Source organism: Neoarius graeffei, chromosome 7 (genome assembly GCF_027579695.1).
Source record: "Neoarius graeffei isolate fNeoGra1 chromosome 7, fNeoGra1.pri, whole genome shotgun sequence".
Taxonomy (NCBI): Eukaryota; Metazoa; Chordata; class Actinopteri; order Siluriformes; family Ariidae; genus Neoarius; species Neoarius graeffei.
In genome coordinates, this window is record NC_083575.1 from 81,134,059 (window position 1) to 81,154,086 (window position 20,028).

The 20,028-nt window shown below is 42.3% G+C and overlaps 1 protein-coding gene across 2 annotated transcripts in view; it reads left to right on the forward strand.

The window, feature by feature from the left end:
* The window catches only part of LOC132889714 (probable E3 ubiquitin-protein ligase HERC3), a 125,355-nt gene that overhangs the window by 66,720 nt on the left and 38,607 nt on the right, over positions 1 to 20,028 (forward strand). For both annotated transcript variants that reach the window (XM_060926484.1, XM_060926485.1), the window contains exons 12-14: positions 508 to 619; positions 9,188 to 9,377; positions 13,758 to 13,921. In XM_060926484.1, the coding sequence (XP_060782467.1) occupies positions 508 to 619; positions 9,188 to 9,377; positions 13,758 to 13,921 (466 nt within the window). The remainder of the gene's footprint in view (positions 1 to 507; positions 620 to 9,187; positions 9,378 to 13,757; positions 13,922 to 20,028) is intronic.

Here is a 20,028-nt window from a genome sequence, read left to right on the forward strand (position 1 = left end):
TTTGTTTTCACGACCGCCATTTTTAAAAACACGAGCGAAGATGGAGCAGCACGAAGAGCGGTTGATCGAGGAAGTGAGGAAGTACGTACATCTATACGACTCCAGTTCTAGTCATTATAAGTAACCGGAGGATAAACACTCCACTAACCACACCCACCAACTACTCCTAGCGATTTCGCGACTTCGCGCCCCCTTGCGTTGTAGCGGTGAATAACATCGCGCACGCCTATTACTCCCCGCTCAACGATAAATTACAACTGTCTGCGAAAAGCTATCTGCGAAAGCCTTGTCGCAAGAGCATGCAGAGGCCTTAAAATGTAGCTCCTTTTAAACTCCCCAGTGGGTCACCTTCTGACCAATCAGAATGGAGAATTCAGCAGCATCATCGTATAAGCAATCATAATATATACATGAGTGTTGAAAGGTGTCACACAAGACTTGTCAAAATGTTGATTTGGAGTTCTTGTGAATGCTGTAAAGTTTGATTATGTTGCACTTCTTTTGCAGCGATGATGGTCATTTTAAAACCAACCCCAAAGTCCCTGGCATCGACCTCGACTCAGTCCGGCTGCTGTTCGAGATACTGATGAAGCCGGCCTACTCACGGCTGCTGGAGCAGGTATAGTACATCAGCATGTATGCTACCAGACACATTCTACGTTTACATTTACATTACATGCAGCAAAACACATGCTGTGTGTGCATGCCTCTGTGAGCAGATCATGAACATGATACAGCTTGAGTTTATTTTTACGATCATCATCGTGTTTTGAGTCCAAGGACAAACTTTGGAATGTTGCTCATTTTACGCTAATCTCCATGGCCAGAGACAGGTTTTGGAAAGCTTATTTCAGCCCCCCCCCCCCCCCCTCCATTTGACCAGAGCCTATTAATAGCATGTGGGAGTTTGTACCTGTCAGCCAAACTTAACTTATTGTTCACTTTGATGCATGGTTTGGAACGCAACACATGGGTGGGTGGGTGTTTGCACAGTAATGAACAGACTTTTTTATTTATAGACTTAAATAGGTAGGCTGCCGTTCAGATTTTTCAAGTGTAGGTCATGAAAATAATTTTCCCCGGCACCCAGTTGTTTTTGTTTAGTGGACTGAAACCTACTGAATTCGAATCAGACTTCCAATTTTATTTGTGTTTTTAAATGGAGCAATTAATGAATTTAGAGCCACATGGCCCTGAATTCTCCACTAATTTTTCCTGTTTCACCATGACCCAATTCAAGATATTACATCATGTATCACATGGTGGGCTTTCCCCGTTCGCGCAAGGCATTGTGGGATACAAATTTGAAACGGGAGAGAACAATGGAGGACGCGAGTGTGCGAATGAAACGTAACGAAATGTGAGAAGAAAAGACGTTATGTTGTATACGAAGGAAAGGAAACACAGGATCAAACTAATAAATATCGGCGGCCAGCGAGCACCTCGGTGTGATCAGCTGTTCGTTTAGCGACAGAATGATGGAACTGTCAGTGCACGCTCAAAGGTAAACCTGTAGATGGCAGTAATGCAACACTGTGGATGCCAGCTGCCGTAAAACCCAAAAGAAGATAAACCTGCGCATGCGCACACGGACTTCCTCTGTCTGACTGCGCGAAGCGAGTGATTTCATGCACGTTATTTGCTCGGGAATCCCCTCAAATTGAGTAACTTCCTAGCCACAGAATGGCCTGATATTTTGTGAGATATTACAGAAATAAACATGTATCATAACGACCAAATTTCAGAGGGAACTAAATTTCACCGATTTTTATGAAATCGAAAGGCCGTCTAGCTTTAATTGTCTGTAACCCTGTCACCACTGCAGACCGCTATTCCAGTCTCATTGTAGTCAGGAAATCCCTTCTGGAGAAAGTTATGCAGTGGTGAAAGGGTTAAACTTTGATTTAAATCCAACAGTTTTATAAGAGAGAATTTATGCAGAAAAGTTTTAACGGCTCTCCAAAGCTGCTCATTTTTATTGCCCGGTATATGTGAGATATGGGGCAAAAAAATGTACTGTAATAAATTCTCATCTCCTCTCATTATCTCTAGCCGCTTTATCCTTCTACAGGGTCACAGGCAAGCTGGAGCCCATCCCAGCTGACTACGGGCGAAAGGCGGGGTACACCCTGGACAAGTCGCCAGGTCATCACAGGGCTGACACATATGGCCCTTTTCCACTACCCTTTTTCAGCTCACTTCAGCTCACTTCAGCTCACTTCAGCCCGACACGGCTCGCGTTTTGACTACCAAAAAACAGCACGACTCGGCTCGCTTCAGCCCTGCTTAGCCCCTAAAACTCGCACCGTTTTGGAGTGGGGCTGAAGTGAGCCAAAGCGAGCCGAGTGAGGCTGGGGGCGTGAGGAGACACTCCCCTGTGCACTGATTGGTGAGGAGGAGTGTCCTCACATGCCCACACACGCCCCGCAAGCACGCTGGGATCTGTAAACACCGCAAACCCGGAAGAAGAATAATTACGAATTACGAGAATTTTTGAAGCCTTATGCGCCTCGTCTCATCTATACGCTCTTGCCAGTATCTGTTGGCGTTGGTGGTGACAACAAGCCACAGCACCAAGACCAGCAACACTAACGACTCCATGTCCTCCATGTTTATTGTTTACTATTCGGGTCGTGAGGCTACCGCTTAAAAGATCACTGATGTCACTGTTTGCGCTGCTTAACGACATCACGTGATGTCCACCCACTTTCGCTAACTCCACCCAATGTGTCCACCCACTTCCAGCCAGCACGGTTCAGCGCGGTTGTAGTCGAAATGCAACTCCAACAGCCCCGCTCAGCTCGACTCAGCACGGCACGGCTCAGCCGCGTTTGTAGTGGAAAAGCGGCATTAGACACAGACAACCATTCACACTCACATTCACACCTACGGTCAATTTAGAGTCACCAGTTAACCTAACCTGCATGTCTTTGGACTGTGGGGGAAACCGGAGCACCCGGAGGAAACCCACGCGGACACGGGGAGAACATGCAAACTCCACACAGAAAGGCCCTCGCCGGCCACGGGGCTCGAACCCGGACCTTCTTGCTGTGAGGCGACAGCGCTAACCACTACACCACTGTGCCGCCCTGTAATAAATTTTTATTTTAAAAATCCCCAATAATCATTGTGATGACTATTATAGCTAATTTCTTGTCGTTTATAGTCCCATAAGGCCATCCTTAAAAAAAAAAAAAATCCGTTTCCTGTCCACCGGGTGGGCAAAAAAAAAAAATTCAGTCCGGAGGGAGGGATTTATTTATTTATTTTTTATTATATATGGATGGATAAGAAATCGCAATGCTGTTTGCTTTTTCTTTCAGTACTTTTTTTTTATTACAAAAGCAGACACATTTAATAAAATATGACAGTTTAATCAACTGAAACTTGTACAAAAACTTTAAGTTAGCATTTTAAATGCTGACTGCAACATTTGCAAAACTTTTTTACAAAGGTACTTAAAATGTCCGACACACGGACTTTTTGTAGTTCTAAATCGGCCGTTAGGCCTAGTTCGGATGAAATTACACTATTAAAATGATCACTGAATGATTTGTTTTTCTGAATCTTTACTATTTTGTTGTTCGCTAGAATACCATTTTGCGATTTCACACTTAAGCAAATGTTTGAAAACTCCGGATCTCCTTCCTTCATGGTGGCTGCCATTTTTTTGTGCCGCACGGCGCATGCACAGAGCTGATTCAACAGGGCTTTCCACAAGCGCCGGCCACACAATTAAGTCCAGCCGGCTACTTTAATGACTATTTTTGTAGCTCACAGGCTCTAAATATTACATTTTCGATTTTAATAAAATTAAATGTTTATCTAACGGACTGACAATAATGTCAAACTGAACCGTTGATCAAGGGAGAGTAACTCATCCGCGCCCCGACATGCGGTGTGCACGCGCACTCAGCTGCGTGAATGTGTCATGCACCGAAAATAAGAGATTTACAAGCCAGGAACGCCTCATGATGCAATACGCAAGAAAAGAAAGAAGATTTACTGCCATTTTACTTTGTATTTGAGTAAAGTGAATAAATAAATGGTCTGTGGAAAATACATTTAACCCTGGGAACTGCGTGCACAGGAGTTTATTTTGTGTTTACTCCCCCCGGCTACTTATTTGTCATGGCTGGCTAGTATGAGCCTTAGTGGAAAGCCCTGGGAATGCGTAAATGTCAAGTTCGATTTTAGATTTACGAACCCGAAAAAAATGTCGAAAAACCGGCGTTAAAAAAAAAAATTTCACCCGCACAAACGGCACTCACCCGGCCGGTGGACCGGAAACAGAACATTTTTTTTAATAATGGCCTAAGATGAATTTGTCCTGTCGATATTTAACTCCTCTGCTTTCATTATGAACCAATGTGGTTTTTTTTGTTTGTTTTTTTTTTTTAAAAACCATCAAGCATTTGAATGCTCAAATCTGGTTGCTTGTTTGAGTCATTTTCTTTGACCGTAGTTCTTGCCGCAAAATTAATTAAGCTAACTTTGCCTTAAACGAATTTTAAATAATTTTACAATAACAATAAAGCCAAGAAGCTGTTTATTTGGCACACGTACACTTAAGGACACAGTGACATTTAACCTCTGCATTTAACCCATCTGAAGCAGTGAACACACAAGTGAGCAATGAGCGCGCACGCGTACCCAGAGCAGTGGGCAGCTATGCTACAGCGCCTGGGGAGCGGTTGGGGGTTCGGTGCCCTTGCTCAAGGGCATTTCAGCTCAACCTCAGGCCATGGCTGCCCCATGTTAATCTAATGACGACTAGCTTGGCAACAAAATATTTAAAAAGAACAAGCTAAAGGCCTAAGAAGGCTATGTGTAGAATTGCGCTTAACGTACATTGCTCTGTAAGTAGACTGCAAGGATAAAGTGTCGTACTGTCGGAGGAGGGACTTGTAGGAGGACGGTGTTGGTTTGAGTTGGCGAGTTACTTGTGGTAGTGCGTTCCAAATTCTCGCCGTTGTTCTCAGGAATGACTTTTGAGATGTGGAGGTCCTGCAGAATACTTGGTTGTACATGATTCCAGCTATACTGTTGTTGCAATTTCTTGTCGCTTTAGTAGGACTAACGGCGAATGGCAGGACTGTCATCACTTTAATGCGTTTTTTCCAAAGTGTTATCGTTTCTTTAGTAACGGCTAGTTCACAGGGACTCGTATGGCAGGCGCTGCACATAATCTAAGCCTAATAATAAACAAATTAAAAAGCGGTTGGCTTTTAACAAAGAAAAAGATCAGTTGTTGATTTATAGTGATGTTTTTGTGCATGGAGATGTTATTTAACAGTTAATGGAAGGAGTCTGCTTTGTAATGGTCAGTAAGTTTGCAAACACGGGGAAAGTATTCAGGACCGAAGACTAAAACACAGCTTAAAAGAGGGGAAAAAATTGATGCGCTGCAACATTAATTAAAAAAAAAAAAGTTAAATGTCTTGTGGTAACACGGGCGTGGCCAAGCAGCAGTTTGTGAATGGAGGGAGGGGTTGGGGAAGGTAAGTGGCTAAGTCATTATGCCTGATGTCAATTAATGTGGGTGGAGCACAGAAGCACAGCAGGCAAGGGTTGATGTTCACACGTATGTTATTTACCAGCTGGAAGGTCTGCATCGTGAAATACCGTGACCGAGGTCTCCAAAGTACTGAGCGAGGCCCTCTGGGCCGAGGTCGGTATTCAAGGCTGAGGTCACGGTATTTCACCATACGGAGCGACCTTAAGCTGGTAAATAATAATTATTTTTTTCTTTACCAAATTCTAATAGAAAACGAGAGTGCCCGAAAGGGAAAACCGAGCCGAGGCGAGCCGCCATTTTAATAATAATAATAATAATAATAATAATACATCTGTTTTGTATAGCGCTTTTCATGGTACTCAAAGACGCTTCACAGGAAGTTCAAACACACACAGATACAGCAACAGATAAATAGACAAAGAAAGATATAAAAATATAATAAATAAATAAAAAGTAAAAAGTCCACCAAGTAGGGGTCAGGATGTAATTCCCGTGGTGTAGCAGCCACAGTCCCACCAAAAGGCACACGAAAACAAGTCCCATATCTCGAGCACTGCTGCCGTGACGCCATCAGCAACATCATTCGAACACCACGCCATGGATCCACAAAGCGAGCAGAGAAGCTCCACCACGCAGAGCGCTGGTGTGTCCCAAACCGCCTGCACAGCCGCCGCGACACCACCGAGCAACATCGCTCGGAACATCACGCCAAGCGTTAGCGCAGAGCGCTGGACAACCATGAAGTAAAATGAGCAACGAGCTCAATGCAGTCCACAGCTGGGAGCGCAGGCATCGCCCACGGCGAACCAAGGCCTGGAGGGAACCGACGCCCAAAACTAGGTCCGGAGCTACCCCACAACCGGTGGAGAAAACACTCAAACATCAAACTACACAAACACACAGGGGAAAAAAAAATAGAAAAAGAAATTAAAAAACCCCAAAAAAGCTCCGGTGAGAAGCGGCAGCCAGAACGCGCACGACGTACTCTCAACCGGAAACCTTTTTGAATCCTCATTCATGGCTGTAATGCAAATGGCTTCCTCCTCGGTATACAAGTGCACTTCCATGGCAGGAAAAAAACTACATTTTGCCGACTATATAGTCCCCTATTTGTACAAAGCAGTTGTTCCAAACAAAAGGGCTTTGCTGAGTGAAGTCCTCTTGTAAAAGTCTCCGTCACTTTTCCTCACCTCCAAATAGAACTTTGACAACATTTCTGCTATTGCTCTCTTTTCCAGTTTTTTTACATCCATTGGTATGTTTTTCTCTTGTAAATGTGCGTGAAGAATATCCAGTGAAGTTTTGGTAGCCTTTCGGGTGTCCGGCGCGTCCTTCACTTTCAAAATTCTCTTTAAATCTTCTGCTTTTAATGAAGCAAACCTTGTGGCCATGTTTGTATACAAACTGTCAGTCACTCACTAATGTGGAAATTTTACATCTCCGATGTGTCTCTTTTTCAGTTTTTCGATGTCCATTGGTATGTTTTTCTCTTGTAAATATACGTGAAGAATATATAATGAAGTTTTGGTAGCCTTTCGGGTGTTCAGCGTGTCTTTTTAGTTTCAGTTTATTTATTTAGTGCTTAAACTGAGCACTGAATCTTCTCTCTCTCTCTCCCAGTCGACAAAGAAAGGATTTCTGCTGTGTACGCGCACAAAGTTTTGTCACTGGCTCTTTGTATGAGCTCCAATGTGTGACATCGTGTTGTCTTGACGATGTGCAATATTATAACAGTATTGCACGCTCATTCTCCATTGGGCAGAGTGGCGTAATACACGGAAGATAAGCAATATGATGATATTGCATGCCATCAATAAACCCACTAGAATACATATGTTATTTACCAGCTGGGAGGTCCGTATCGTGAAATACCGTGACCGAGGTCTTGAAAGTACTGAGCGAGGCCCTCTGGGCCGAGGTCAGTATTCAAGGCCGAGGTCACGGTATTTCACCATACGGACCGACCTTAAGCTGGTAAATAATATATTTATTTTTTTCTTTACCAAATTCTAACAGAAAACGGGAGCACCCGAAAGGGAAAACCGAGCCGAGGCGCCATTTTGAATCCTCATTCACGGCTGTAATGCAAATTGCTTCCTCCTCGGTATACAAGTGCACTTCCATGGCAGGAAAAAAACTACATTTTGCCGCCTATGTAGTCCCCTATTTGTACAAAACTGAGTAATTCAGGATTCAGTCATGTTTTTGCTCGGCGTTAGCAAGAGTTAGAGGTTTTGAGTTTTCTCCTGAAATGTGTTTTCTTCCTCAGGGTAGTAAAACTCGCTTTCGCTGTGAACACTGTCGTTATCGCTATCCATGCTGTAAAATTAATGCTATTCTCCTGAGAAATGCTGGCAACAATTTAAGATTTTGATAATCTTATAAATACATCTTATTAAAAAAAAAAGATAAATGTTGACAAAAATTGCTACTGTGTTTGTTGTTGTGAACGAGTGAGTCGCCAGAGGTCCATAACTGGGGTCCGTATCGTAGGATACGTACCCACTTGCCAGCCAACCAGAGCGCAGGATTTGATGGAAATCAGACCATGAAAAAAATAAACACTTTTTTTTTTTTTTTTATTATTGTTATTTTCTTTAGCTTTTCAGTTTTGCTCATTCACCCATGCGCGCACTCGCACATCTGTGTTCTGGTCAGGCGAGAGCTCTTCTCTGCTCTCCCCCTCCTTTTATGTTCCATCCCTGCAACAAACACACATGCGCACACATTAATTGACATCAGGTGTAATGACTTGGCCACTTACCTTCCCCAACCCCGCCCTCCATTCACAAACTGCCGCTTGGCCACGCCCCCATTGCCACATGTCTGTTAATAAATTTTACATTACATTAATGGGGAAGTCATGCCCTAATGGTAAGAGAAGCAGCTTTGGGACCAAAAGGTCGCCAGTTTGAGGCCCTGGACCAGCAAGAATGGCTGAAGTGCCTTTGAGCAAGGCACCTAACCCCTAACTGCTCCCTGGGCTGCTTCTGGGTATGTTGTATGTCGCTCTGGATAAGATCCGCTGCTAGATGCCCGGAATGTAATAAATTTTTAAAATATAATTATCGGTAATTGCTGTTGTATAAGAGGAATAAATCATATTGGGGTGTTCTGCTATGGGAAAATAATCAACTGTAACTTCGTTTCATATTGGACCGCAACATGCAACACGCCGTGCAGTGATTGATTTTCACACCATTTCCTTAAACAATATGTTCATCCCACAGGTTTACTCTGATTGGCTGCTGGTGGCCGAAAAAGGATCCACAATATTGAAATGGCGCGAATAAAAATAATGAAATGTCAGTACCTGTTAAAATGTGAATCTTCACCAGGCTTTCTGTCTAATCATATTTTTGTTGCGTTCCCTCACAAGTTCACTGAGTAAGCAGTTGACTGCAGGATGTGTGTATGGCTTTTTATTTTATTATTATTTTTTTTTAAAGATATTTTTTGGGCTTTTTTTTCACCTTTATTGGATAGGACAGTGTAGAGACAGGACAGGAAATGAGTGGGAGAGAGAGACGGGGAGGGATCGGGAAATGACCTCGGGTCGGAATCGAACCTGGGTCCCCGGATTTATGGTATGGCGCCTTAGCCACCTGAGCCACGACGCCCCCTTTTTATTTTATTTTTATCTTTTTAAATTGTTTTTTTTTCTCCTAGACCACAAAGAGCTTCGAGAGTTTGCTGATCCCTCAGCTACCCTGCTCTCCTCCTGATGTCGAGGCCATGCGCATATACCTGATCCTCTCCGAGTGTCCGGCTCTTCACGACTCCAAAAACTACATCTCCCTCACCATCCCACTCGCCATGGCCATCCTCCGGCTGGACGCCAACCCCAGCAAAGTGCTCGGTACGATACCACAAGTGTCATTAGGGATGCGCTGAATGTTCAGCACGCTTGACGTCCAGCTGAATGACTGACACCAGATGTTTCGACCAAATATATTTCACGGCTCTGTAGCTACACAAAGACAAATTAAAGGTTCTGACTGCAAAGTTGAATGCTGGGTAAAATGTTCCTTTTATATTGCTGTCGGAGTTTCGAGATGTTTCGCTGCTGCACACGCACACCCTGCGTATCCTGTGTGTAAACGTTTTGCCGAGATAAAACACATCCTGCATTTTTACAATTCCAGAGATCGCCAAAGCAAGTAAGCAAGAATATCACGTGACCACCGTGGAGCGTGTTTGACCTACTTTTAACCAAAACAAGTCGGTGTGGGCAAACATGGCGGACTCGGCTCTCTCGCCAGCGGAAAAGAAAAGCAAGCCTGCCTAGTGAGTGCAACTGCAAGATAGAGCAAGGTTCGACGACATGTTGTTTCTCTGGACGGATAACTAAATCATTCTAGCTAGCGCTTAGCTATCTTAGCCTTAGAATGCATGGGCTCGACTCCACAGTAGCGAGTATGGAGTTACCGTACACACAATGTTTTGATCTTGCAGAGAAAGAAACGAGAACATAAAAGCAGGAACAGAGGAAAAAATGTATTCGTCTTTTTGTTTCATGGATCTGTTCGCGAACGTCAACCACAAATCGCATCCCTGCGACTCAAAACTCTCCGAGGTCGATGCAGAGTCACGATGTTTTCCGCACATCACCATCTTGGTGTGACGCAGTTCCATAGTTGTGGTAATTAGTTAAAGTTCCTCGCATTCGACTGTTTCCTGTTTTCGTCGGGCCGCACCTCAAGAAGGAGGATATTCAGTCCTGGAACGGAGGAAAGCAACCCTCAGGACATCCAAATGATCACGTCTCGTCCGCGTGATATTGTTCTTGTGGGACGTAGGAAAATGCCAAGCACAAAAAATAAAGTGAAATTTTCAGATGACTTTGCAGTCAGCACCTTTAAACAATTTAATATAGGGCTGTGCGATATGGGAAAAAATGAATATCCCGATACATTTTCTCCATTTCACGATATACGATCTATATCTCGATATATTTAAATCTCCTCTAAAGGACCCCATGAAATCTAACTTTTACTGTTTTCACTACAATCCCTGCAGATTAAATAACATTCTTGGTTAACTTTACAGGTGGTTTTCAACAACACATTTTAAATTTTCATGTTAGTGATTTAATCACGGTTGAATTGAAATAAGACTATTTTTATTCAACAAAGACGTGGCACAAACTGCAAAAACAATCTTGAAAATTGCAACAAAGGGGCAACACAATACAGAGCTGCTCAGAGCTCAAACCAATAAAGTGCAAGCTCAACACTGAGAAAGACATTTAGCCTAAATAAGAAAAGTGCTCTTTCATTAAATTATTTAAAAAAATAGATCTCCAAGCTATTAACCTGACTACTGAGAACCACTGGAACATTCACAATAGAGAGAGAGATTGAGGGAAAGAAGAGAGAGATCTGCAAAACATCATTTTTCTCTTTGCACACTTTTGAACTGAATGTTTTCTGGCTCTGCCTCTCGGATGTGTAGAATTCCGGCTGCTGCCTTTCGTGATGACAGGGTTTTTTTGCACACTTTACAAACTGGCATTTGCTGTTCCACGTCCTCCTCGCGATATCCAAAAAAATGCCAGATGACTGACCCCTTACTAGTTCTTTTAGGAACCAATTTGTCGCTGAAATTGACAGAGCTTACACGGTAGCCTGTGCAAAATCAGCGATTGCACGAACTGAGTCAGTGCTGTAAACCGGAACCAGGAAATCTTCCCGCCGGCAGTGTCGCCAGATACTGCTGACGTTTTCCAGCCCAAAATATGTTCAAAATGCACTTAAAACCGCCCAATCTGGCAGCACAACTGAAACTAGAAAATCTTCCCAGAAGTTCCTTTCAGCACCGAGATGTCGCCCGGGATTGGTTGGCGAGTGCGTGACGTTATTGCTTTCTTTACCCTTAGGCTGCTGGGCCATAGAAGGTTCATGCTGCACGCTGCATGCTGCACGCTACACGCGTGTAAAGAAAAGTGGACAAACGTAGCATGACTTGCTCTGGGCCATAGAACGGCGTTCACGTTGCACGCTGCACACTTCACGCGTGAAGCGAGAAATGAACATGCACACTTTTTTCTAGGCGTGAAGACGGAAATTCCAGTCAATGCATGCGATCACCGCCGCGCCAGCCAATCAGAACGGGTCTAGGGAGATAACGCTATGCTTTCAGGGGAAAACTTCAGAAAAAATATAATTGAATGGTATAATTGAAAAATAGTTCTTCATCGGGATTGTCAAGCAGATTATAGAATGTTCGGTGAAATTCACCACGGGTTTCTCTCAGAAGGAAGTGTTCTCGGCTCCAAATTCTGTTCCTTTTTCTCTTCCTCTGTCTCAGTAAAAGCAGAATGAGGCAATCGTCGTCATCCGAAGAGTCCATATTGTTGGTTACTCGGTCAAAGTAGAACAGACGCAACACGTGAACATCCAAGCATGAAGTTTAATGGCCCAGGGTCCGGTTCTTCACGTGAACGTGTAGCGTGCAGCATGCAGCGTGCAGCGTGAACCTTCTATGGCCCAGCAGCCTTAGGCAGCCTCTCACGTTACTGCCTGAGGGACAGGGAGAAAACCACCGGGAAATGTTTTAAACAAACACGAAACAAACGCAAGTTGGAAGATGACTATAAAATACTCGATAGTTACGATATAATAATTTTATGTATCGCACACAGAATTTTCGGCGATATATCGAGTATATTCGATATATCGCACAGCCCTAATTTAATAGATTATTTTTGAACCTGGGCCGCAATGAAATTTACATTAAGTAAAAAATATGGCTTGTATCTGTTTTCTTTTAAAGAGGTCTGTTTTTTGTTCAGCTTTTTTTACTGAAAATATAAGTCCAAGCAATAGGATTTATAACATTTGGTATTTTAATGTAAACTCAACAAAAATAAAAACTTTACACTCGTTTCAAAGTCAATAATTTGAACATTTTGGAAAATAGTTTTGAAATAACGATTGTATTCAATTATCTTGTCATTAAAGATGCTATAGCATACAGATCATGTTTGTCATGGAATCGGTTCCACCGGAAATGCGACGACAATGTCCATGATCGAAAACTGTGAGTCACAACTTAATGAAATCATGTCAATATCGGGTGTGTCCTCCATGGGCGTTCACAACTGCGATACAACGTCTCCTCATGGATTGGATGATGCGTCTGAACACAGCTTGGGGAATGCGCCGCCATATTTGTACCAACATGGCACCAAGCTCCTGCAAGTTCTGTGGAGGGTTCCAGTGGTTCCTGTGGTGCCAGTTTGATGGAGACGTGTCTGGAGATTATGGATGGTCTGTCGACTGCATCCCATAACCCTCGCAACGTCAGTGACGGATGTTCCCGTATTCAGCATGCCAATGGCACGTTCACACTGAATGTTTGACAGTCGTGGCATTGCAAATTAACGAATAATTAACCATAAAACCTTGTTTTTCTGAGATGACACTCTACTCTGCTACCGTGAGATCAATTGCACGTGTATCAATAGGTCACGTCACTTGTGTCACGTGGAAACGTGATTTTAGCGTGCAGTGCTCTCGCACGTGCTACGTAGGCCCGACCAGTAGAATGAATGTGTGACGTAATGCCCTTGACAATGCATTTAACCATAATCACAACAAGAACTCTTTCAAGAAAAGTTTCTAAACACTATTTGAAAAATAATGAGTGTCAAGTTTTTATTTTTGCTGAGTATAGTTTTCTATCAATTCTAATATTAAAATTATATGCACGTACACTAATTGTCAAGGAAGAAAATACTTGAACCTGGTATTCAGAGTTTGGACTAGTAACTTCTGAAATGTAGCTTTATACAGACAATGGGTGATGTACTTTTATTGAATGAATAAAATATTCACGCGTTATCTTTTTATAAAATGTATTGAGCTGCATGACGATGTATGAAAATTTTAATCCTAACCATTTTACCATTTTTATTCCTGTATGTAAAATTGCCCTCGTTTTTAAATAAGTTGACTTTAGTGGAAAGGAGAAGCAACGTGACCCAAACCATGTAAATACTTTCGCAAAGCATCCATCATTTTCATGATTGCAGGAAGTCGTTAACAATTCTCTTGAGCAATGACTGCTAAATACGGCAAAAATGTACTAGGAAACATTCGATGTCTCGGAGATGTCTGTCTGGGTAAGACTAAAATGATCAGACCATCCTTGAGTTTAAAAAAAAAAATCAGTTGTATTTGGAGTGTGAAGCTTTTCAAAACAGGTATTTTAAACCAAATGATTTTTAAATCTGTAGATAACTGGTGGTCACTGCTGGATGGTGAGGTCTTCTCCAGATTGGTAGAGATGTATAAGAGCATTGTGGTGTTCCTGCTGACTGGCGGCAAGGCCCTTCTTATTCCGATGTTTCTGGAGAGCTACATTAGTGCTACGCTGAAACTGCTGGAGAAACTACACAAGGTAAACTCTCTGAAGATTGCCCTTTCATCTTAAATCATCTCCAAAATTTGGAAACTAAGACATTTTGGGCTTGAAAGCATGTCTGAGGCTTCACTGGTTCAACAAAACGTTTTTAAGAACACCACAGGTCTACCCCCGTTGACTGACTGCCCTAAGACACCGATGTATAGATATTTGCTATCAAGTAGCGTGCACAAAAAAAAAAAAAAGAGTAAGTCAGTGCTGTGTGTTAGGGTGGTCCCCAAATTTTTTTTTTTTTTAGGATTTTGTTACGACCACCTTACCTTTTTTTTTATTTTTTTATTTTTTTATTTTTATTTTTTTTTTTTACATTGCCTAAAAGAAGTTATTGTGCAAAATTTGGTTAAGATTGAACAATGTTTAGAGGTGCCACAAAGTAGAGCCCTGCACTCCCGCGGGACTCGCGGGACCCACCGCAAAGCAGTGCGGCGTGGGACAAATTTTGAAAGCTCATTGCAGGCACAGGCAGGACCGGAAGTGCACATATGGGAGCGGGAGTGCACATATGTGGCGCGGGCGGGAGCGGTGATGAGCTGCAGTCCCGCTAACTAAAAACGTGTTTGAAATAAAATTTATAAATTATTAATTTATGTCTATCATGTATAATTTGTGCTGGATATTTTATTTGGCATTAATAAAAACATTTTAAGATGCCTAAATTTGCAGAGAGAGTCAGATTGCCAGATTGAGTGAGGAATGGCATCTTAAATTTGCCATTGATCATCCTAACGGGAAATCCTTTGATCACTCTAATGACTCGCAGTTCACACCCAGCTAGCAAGAGAACCATGAGTGAATTGATTTACTTGTTGCGTTAGTCTACAACTCTAATCAGAGAGACAGGTTACACAGTGACGGTAGGCTTGACTCAATGCTATCCCAGAAATCCTTCCTGTAATATGCAAATTTGGCTGTCCAATCAGAGGCGGACAAATTTGCATATTACAGGAAGGATTTCTGGGATAGCATTGAGTCAAGCCTACCGTCACTGTGTAACCTGTCTCTCTGATTAGAGTTGTAGACTAACTCAAGCAGTAAATCAATTCACTTCTCTTACTAGCTCTGCTTTGCAATAAAAAAACAAAAACACCATTGGTACAAAGCAAGCCCATTCACTTTTTTATGCTGATCAGAGAATTACAATGGTTTCTCATGTGATAAAGATGTGCGATTCACGATTAAATATTTTAATCGCTTGACAGCACTTATTATTATTATTATTATTATTATTATTATTAGAGACACATGTTGAATTCAGAAACAAGGTAAATAATAACAAACGTGAACGTGAGCTGTAGATATTTATGCTCAAATCCACTCAAAGTAGGGGGCGGGGCACCATCACGCTGTGTCAAGACAAGAACTTTCCTGAGAAATAACGCAAACGTCTGCATCATGCGGGATTTGCAGGCGGGAACGGGACAAAATATGGCGGGAGCGGGACTGAAAATCATAATTCTGCGCGGGCGGGAGCGGGACTGAAAAATCCGACCCAAGCAGACCTCTACCACAAAGCCATTAAAGTTTTCACTCAAGACACAATATAAAATAATGTGGCTTATTAACTGTTTCATATTAATACAACCAATACAGTAATATAACTTCCTGTGTTCAAAGTAACAATAGCTATTACTTGTCTGTGATTTTCTAAACCCTTGGGTATTATGGTATCTTGTGGAGATAAAAGAACACACTAAGGACTTCCCGAGCAGAAGGAAGCTTTCTCCCAGATAGTTCCTTGGAAGTGGGACCAATTAACCAAACATAATCGTCCTTTCTGGTTTTGTGCTTTGCACCACCGGTGCTACTTGTATTACTGTTGCTAGCCATCTGAAAAACATAGAAAGAAAAACATTCACAACTTTATCAGCATATTACGATCAGTGCTCATTGTTTAAGAACCCCTTAGTGCATGAAAGTTAACCTTCTATCAGTCTATAAACTCTTCCTGCCTCTTCTTTTTCATAGAAGTGGCATATTCCCTCTAGAACTGTGACTTTTTGGGGGTTTGAGATCTTCTCTGCAACAGTCTACGCACCAACTAATGTTAGTGGCTTAACCCAATTTGCAACCTCGTGTGGCACCTCTAAATATTAACCAATTTTTCTGAAATTTTGCTTGTTGCCTTCTTTTAGCCTATGTTAAAAAAAAAATAAAAAATGGTAGGGTGGTCGGAATGTTTTGGTAAAAAAAAAAATTTCCCATACATTTCGGGACCACCCTACTGTGTGTGTGAGAAAGAGAGAATGGGTATCCCTTTAGTTTGAAATTCGTCTCGGTCAGCTTTTCGGAAGTGAAGCCCAGGTGCAGTTTCCTGCAGGGAATGTTCTATTCGTGTATTTTTAGACACCGAGCACCTCATGTAGCTGGAATTGTTTCCAGAGCTGGTGTCGTCTAATCGCTGTTCCATGTGTTTCCCCAGAAAAAGAGCTGGAAAAATAGATTCACCACTGAAGCAATGCAACCAAGTAGCAGGAATTTCAAGGGTTTCGGGGTGCCATCATTTTTATGACCGCAAATTGAACTTGCTGTCAGTTGCGATTAAGATCTCCACACATGCCCCTTTTCCACCAAAGCAGTTCCAGGGCTGGTTCGGGGCCAGTGCTTAGTTTGGAACCGGGTTTTCTGTTCCCACTGACAAAGAACTGGCTCTGGGGCCAGAAAAACCGGTTCCAGGCTAGCACCAACTCTCTGCTGGGCCAGAGGAAAGAACCGCTTGCGTCAGCAGGGGAGCGGAGTTGTTAAAACCAACAACAAGACCGCGAAAGATCGCCATTTTTAAGCGACGAGAAGCAGCAGCTGTACAAACGCGAAGTCATTTATTATTATTATTGTTGTTGCTGCTGCTTCTTCCGTGTTGTTTTTGCTTTGATATTCGCGCTAAGGTTTATGTAAACGTACCGCCGTAACTTCCGTATACAGCGACATAACTGACGTATACAGCGACGTAATGACGTGGCTCCGCTTAGCACCGCGAGCGATGGAAAAGCAAGCTGGTTCTCAGCTGGCTCGCAAGTTGAACGAGTTGTGCACCAGCACTGGCTCCGAACCAGCCCTGGAACTGATTTGGTGGAAAAGGGGTATCACAGACCACTTTGATAGGAACTCGTTCTTGATTGGCTGCAGGACTGGAACCCAATGTGTTCTTCTGCTGTTGTATGCTGAGCTGGTTTTCTCCTCACCATGGTTGTAAAGGGTGATCTATAAGAGTTGCTATATCCTTCCTGACAGCAAAGCTCGAACCAGTCTGGCCATTTTCCCCGACTTCTCTTCTCAACAAGACGTTTCTATTCACGGAACTGTCCCTCAGTCACCTCAATGTTTGTTTTTCGCACCATTCTGTCTGCGTAAACTCTAGAGACTGTTGTGCGTGTGAAAACCCCAGGAGATCAGCAGTTTCTGAAATACTCCAAACCATCTGGCTCGAACCAAACCAACGCCCATGCCACAGTGGAGGTCACACGGAGTTTGAGATCACAATTTTTCCCCATTCTGGTGTTTGAACATTAACCGAAGCTCTTGATTTGTATCTGCGTGATTTTTATGCATCAAGGGATCGGCTGATTAGAGAACCGCATCAAACAGCAGGTGGACGTATGGGTGTTCCTAATAAAGTGGCCAGTGAGTGTATAAGCTGCTAAAACATGCCTTTCTCATCATGCACCTAAATGTTGTCTGGCTTTTTATACCACCACGGGGTTGAATTCTCGCACCCGATGATTATTTTAGAACGATACGACTGGTGGTCGTTCCACAGAGGTGGACAAAGGACCCAACTTCATTACTTAAGTCAAAGTACAGATCCCACTGGTCAGATGTTACTCCGATGCAGATGAAAGTTGTCCAGTCAAATTTTAACTGAAGTACTTGCTTTTAAAGTGCATATTCTGGACCAATTTAGTGTTTGGTTTTTTTTTTTATATGAAAGAATGTCCCTTTACACACTCATCCAGAAGGTTAATTTTGCACAAGGCCATCTGTCTACAGCAGAAAAAAAAAAAAAAATGACAAAAAGCGTCTGGAAAAATCCCAAAGGAGTCTGGAGCCAGATTCGTGAAGTTACCTGCAGACGCGCCAGCAGGCTGCGTGAGCTTTGCACGGTTTCAGTGCACAGCCTGTGTAGACCAAGCGCTCCCATTTCTCTCTCATTGTCCGGTCTTTTGGGAAACAGTGTACTAATCCCATCAAGATTGGTGTTGCTACACCCTCCTACGATACATCTGTTAACCATTTTAATAATTACGCGATAAACTTGAAGAAATTTGCAGAAAACCACCAGGTCGTTTTCTCATAAACAAACCAGCGCTGGCGTAGGATTCAGAGGGAGGCGTCCCGCACGCGACGTCACGAAAATCAATGTTTGCCGGGAAATCCAAATGCCAAGTTTTTTCAGAGGCGGACCAATTCGCCTCAAATGGCTCGATTTCAACTGAATTTTTCTGGTATTGCGCAAGGTAAAAAAATTGCAGAAAATGCCGAATGTGACAGATATTTGACCAAAGTTTAATATAAAATAGGAGAATTACATTGATCTTGCTCCTGAATTTACCCACGATATGCACTTTAAGTATCAAAAGTACATTTTCTGTCAACACATTGTTGTATTATTGTCAACGCTTACAAAACCTAACATCTCTGAAGCGACCTACTGGATTTACAAAATGAATGCATGCTGTGCCATCATGGTGGTTTAATGTTAAGCTAGCTAGTCAGTGAAGCTCCACCTGACATGCTAGCAAACGCTTTTCAAACTCGAAATCATATCGGGTAGCTAACGCTACTAGAAAAGAGAGATTTCTACATTCTGTTTATTTGGCAAGATTATGCTAAAACACATTTTTGAAAGGACTTCAGATAAGTTAACGTTATTCATCTTAGCGTAACTCCGTTTTTACATGCTAACTAACAGTGTCAAAGTTAACTAGCTATGTGTAAACGTTAGCCGTGGACAGGGCTGCGGCAACTTGGCGGGCAAATCCATAGAAAGTCATTTGACTAACCAGACTGCATAGCTGTTGCAACATTATCGCTCGCTCTAAAAGTACAGACAACTTCATTGCAAGCTTTCTCTTGGAATAAAACGTTTATATCCCTTAATGTGCTTCCGCAGGTCGGATGGTGAGCTTTTGAAGGCCGTGATGTGGTTCATTTTCAGCAAACAAAGCAAACATTTACAGTTATGTTCAAAATTATTCAACCCCCAATGCTGTAAAGGGTTTTAGGGAATTCAGTGTACATTTGTAATTGTGTTCATAATGACATCTTACAAGGACTTGTTAAAGAACCAAATGCAACTAAAATGACATCAATTGCTTTTGTAATAAAGTATTAAATGGCCTTTTTGTGATTTCTTCATTGACACAATTATTCAACCCCTTTAAGACTACCACTCTTAAAAGCGTTGTGCGGTAATTTCAGCAATCAGGCTATATCATGTGTCAAAATGTCGGGTTTGGTGGGTTATTCAAGCCCCTCGGTTGCCCGCGATCTCAGTGTCACGATGCGCCCGCTACAAGCATTTAAAGTTGACGCGCACAGCCAAATTTAGGCAGCCAGCCGTTAACTAGGTCAACTTATGTGTGACATCATACCAGTAACCTCCCTTGGGTGATGCTGGCCTGTCGCATGTTTTCTCTATAGCGTGTGTTTACCAGAGTTGTTTACATTGCGGATTTTGTGGATTTATTCAGTTTGTGGATAGTTTTGAACACTCAAAACACTATGAAATGATGTATTAATATTCTGTGATACAAAATGCCTAATCGGTGTATTGTGTTTGGCCGTAACAACGAACACTGAACACTATTTGTGACTGTTATCAATGGATCTGATTTCAAGGTCATGGCTAGGTATTGATAGAAAAAAAATATTTTTTTAAAAACACATGTTTTAAGTGTTTCTATGTATCAATCATTAATTGTACAAAATGATTTTCATACATTTATGTATTTGTCATATCTTTCTTTGTCACATGAAGTGTTGTCTTGATAACATATGTGGCACATAATTTTAGCAAATGGATGACAGAAGATTAATTGAAAGATTTATGCCACAGAGCTGCCTTTAACTAATAATTATCACTTATT